This window comes from Dipodomys ordii, unplaced genomic scaffold (assembly GCF_000151885.1).
Source record: "Dipodomys ordii isolate 6190 unplaced genomic scaffold, Dord_2.0 Scaffold128, whole genome shotgun sequence".
Lineage (NCBI taxonomy): Eukaryota > Metazoa > Chordata > Mammalia > Rodentia > Heteromyidae > Dipodomys > Dipodomys ordii.
Window position 1 is genome coordinate 1,879,858 of NW_012267344.1, and position 3,737 is coordinate 1,883,594.

General features: G+C 56.5%; 1 protein-coding gene across 1 annotated transcript in view; it reads right to left on the minus strand.

Annotated features, from left to right (window-relative positions):
• The window catches only part of Trak1 (trafficking protein, kinesin binding 1), a 29,316-nt gene that overhangs the window by 6,978 nt on the left and 18,601 nt on the right, over window positions 1–3,737 (minus strand). The window contains exons 11-12 of the mRNA XM_013030240.1: window positions 2,185–2,513; window positions 959–1,239 (exon numbers count right to left, since the gene is read on the minus strand). Of these exons, the coding sequence (XP_012885694.1) occupies window positions 959–1,239; window positions 2,185–2,513 (610 nt within the window). The remainder of the gene's footprint in view (window positions 1–958; window positions 1,240–2,184; window positions 2,514–3,737) is intronic.

Consider the following 3,737-nt stretch of genomic DNA (forward strand, 5'->3'; position numbering starts at 1 on the left):
CACACACACACACACACACACACACACACACATTTGCAAAGTGCAGACTCGCAGTATTCTTTTGCATGGAAAAGGGCAATGCAGAATTGTGAACAACCATCTCAAACACGTATAGGTTCTCAGGCTCAGAGACAGAAACGACAGAGCCGTGACGGCCAGGGGCAGTGAACAGGGTAGCTCCTGACAGCACTGGCTGTGAGCACAGGGAGAAGTTTATATACCCAAAGAGAGAGACAAAAATGAATGGGAAAGAGAAGGAAGGAGAAAGGAAGAGAGAGAAAAAAATGGAAGGAGAAAGAAAAAAGGAAGGAAAGAAGGAGCGAGGAAGAAAGAAAGAGGAGGAAATAAGGAAGGAGAAAGAAAAAGGAAGAAATGAATGAACGGAGAAAGAGAAAGAAAGGAAGGAAAAAGGAAAGGAAGAAGGGAAAGAAGGAAGGAATCAATGAAGGAAAAAAGCAATGAAGGAAAGAAAAGATAGAGAAAGGAAGAAGAGGAAATAAGGAAGGAGAAAGAAAAAGGAAGAAATGAATGAACGGAGAAAGAAAGGAAAGAAAAAGAAAAAAGGAAAGGAAGAAGGGAAAGAAGGAATCAATGAAGGAAAAAAGCAATGAAGGAAAGAAAAGATAGAGAAAGGAGAAAGAAATAGAGGAAGGGAGGGACAGTGGAAGGAAGAAAGGAAGGAACAGCACAAGGAAGGAAGGAAGAGTGGAAAGGAAGAGCGAAGGGAAGGAGGCAGCAGCGGGAGAGCAGCGAGCTGGCCCCGCCCATCGCCCCGCCCCCGGTTCCCACGGGGCGCGAGGCCCCGCCCCGCCCCGCGCTCCTCCAATCAGAACGCGCGCTCTCTGCGCATGCTCGGAGAGCCATTTAAAGGTCTGCCCGGCCTCTGGGGCCTGGGAGGGAGAGGGCGGCGGGTGCCCGCACCCCGGGGTCCGCCCGCCCGCCCGCCCGCCGCGGTCACCTTCCAGCGGCTTGACGATCTGCAGCTTCTCGGGCAGGAAGCAGCGGCTGCCGAAGGACATGGCGGAGCCGGCGGTGAGCGCGCCCAGCGAGGCCAGGCTCCCGGAGGGCGAGGGCGGCCCCTCGGCCAGCCGCCGCAGCTTCCGCTCCTGCTCCTCCTCGAAGAAGCGCCGCTCCGACAGCAGGTTCTCCCGCCGCAGCGACAGTCGCCGCAGCGCCGTCTCCAGGTCGTGCGAGCCCGGCGTGCCCGGCGTGCCCGGCTTCTTCCCGAGCTCCTCAGCCCTGCGTGAGGGGCGGGGCGGGGCCGGCGTGAGGGGCGGGGCCGACAGGGGAAGGTGGCAGGGAGGGGCGTGGTCGGCTTAGGGGCGGAGCCAGCTGGCAAGGGTGGGGTGAGGGGCGGAGCCGACAGGTGAGGGGCGTGGTCGGCTGAGGGGCGGGGCCTGTGTGGGGGCGGGGCTGCTAGTCAGGGGTGGGGTGAGGGGCGGAGCCGACAGGGGGAGGTGGCAGGGAGGGGCGTGGCTGGGGTGAGGGGCGGGGCTACTGGTAGAATGAGGAGTGGTGCTGGGATGAGGGGCAGGACCACCAGGGGGCAGGATGTGGCTGGTGGGCGTGGCCTGTCCCGCAGGGGGCGGTGTAGGAAGTGGCATCGTGAGGTGGGTGTGGCCTGCAGAGGAGTGGCCAGTGGAGGGGGGCGGGACGAGGGGCGTGGCCGGTGTGGGGAGAGCCACTGGCAGCACTGGTGTGGATGTGGTGGTGGCGTGCGCATCTATCTGCACGTGTATGTCGGTATGTGGTGTGTATGTGTTGCATGATTGTGTGCACCTGTGTCGATACAGGTGCATCTACATATATGTGTGTGCATGTGTGTGTGCAGGTCTGTGTACGAGCGTGTGCATGTAGGTGACTGTACATGCCGGTGTCTGTGCGTCTTGTGTGTTACATGTGTGTGTGTGTGTATTGTGTGTCTCTGCGTGTGTGTTGTGCGTCTGGTGCAGTGACATAGCAGGACCAGTGGGGTGTGTGTGCGTGCCTGTATGCACATGTGCGTGTGCACCCATGGATATCCATGTGCTGTGCATCCTGCATTCGGCTCAGTGACACAGCGGGGCTGGCCGGGGGCGCTGGTGTGTGCCTGTGTATTTACCTGCGTGGTGTGTGCACGTGTGTGCCCGCGTGTGGAGGCTAGGGTGTGAGGATGGCGGGTGGAGGCCGGCCCGGCTCGCTCACCCCAGCTCGGCGGCCTCCGTCTCCAGGATGAGGCTGTTGGTCCTGTTGTCCAGCAGCACGTTGCCCACGTCGCTCCCGTAGAAGCTGGACCGCGGGGTGCTCACGCAGCTGGACAGCAGGGAGCTCATGGCGGAGGACTGGTTGGAGCCGGGGATGTTCATGGGGGACGGGGTGAGTGATCTCTGCTTCACCACCTGGTTCATGTTCCGCACCGCCTCGAACACGCGCTTCTGGTGGCTGCGGGGCATGGGAAAGCAGCCGGTGACCGGGGAGTCACAGCTGGGCGGCATCACGCCTGTCCTCCCAGCCACGCAGGAGCAGGCTGAGATCTGGAGGATCGCCGTCCGAAGCCAACACGGCAGGAAAGTCTGTGAGACTCTTATCTCCCATGAACCAGCCAAAAGAACACAACAAAACTAAAGTGGGCTTAAAGTGGTAGAGCGCTACTAGCCTTGAACAGAAAAAGCTCAGGGATGGAGTCCCAGGCCCTGAGTTCGAGCCCAACGCTTCCTCCCACCCCCACCCACTAGGGCACAAAAATAAATAAATGTCCTCTAGGACCAGTTCTGCGTTGCCCCTTGGGTGCTGGGGCCTTCATTCACAGTAGGAAATCAGAAACCAACCTCCACATTCTAATCTGCCCAACATTCTAATCTGCAGAGTTGTACTTAGGCGACATATTGTAGCCAGTGTGGTAACTCACACCTATAATCCTGGCTACTTGGGAAATAATAAGAGGAGGGTTGAAGTGTGAGACCAGCCCCATGTCTCAAAAAATAAAACATATATAAATAAAAAAGACAAGAGTAGCAGTACATGCCTGTAATCCCAGCTACCTGGGAAACAGAAATAGGAGGATTACAGTTCTAAGCTAGCCCTTTGACCAAAGTTGAGACTTTCAAAGAAAAAAAAAAGGTCTAGGGGTGTGACTCAAGTGGTCCAGCACCTAGCCCTGTGGTACCTTAGTACCTGACAATAAATAAATGGGGACCAGGAAAAACAAATCACAGTTACAACAATTTGCTATGGGGCTGGAGCATGGGGATGAGGGACAAATACTACTGCTAGCTTTATGTGTGTGTGTGTGTGTGTGTGTGTGTGTGTGTGTGTGCACGCCAGTCCTGGGCTTGAACTCAAGACCTGGGTGCTATCCCTGAGCTTTTGTGCTCAATGCTGGTGCTCTACCATTTAACCCAACACCTCCACCTCTGGCTTTTGTTTTTTTACTGGTTCATTGGAGATAGAGTCTCTGGATTTTCCTCTCCACCCTCCCCCCAAACCCCCTCCAGGCCTGACCTCCAACCTTGATCCTCAGATCTCAGCCTCCTGAGTAGCTAGGATGGACAGGCTGCTTATCTTTATGAAGTCGGGCTCACGGTCTCGAACTGTAGCACAACTCAAGGAGGCTGAGATCCGGAGGATCATGGTTCAAAGTCAGCCTGAGTGTAAAGTCAGCCTGTAGCTTTTGAACAACCCCCCCAGGCTCACTCTTGAGCCAGGCCTCTGGAAAGTTCAGAAGTCTTAGAAAACCCACGGGGCCCCTACGTGATGTC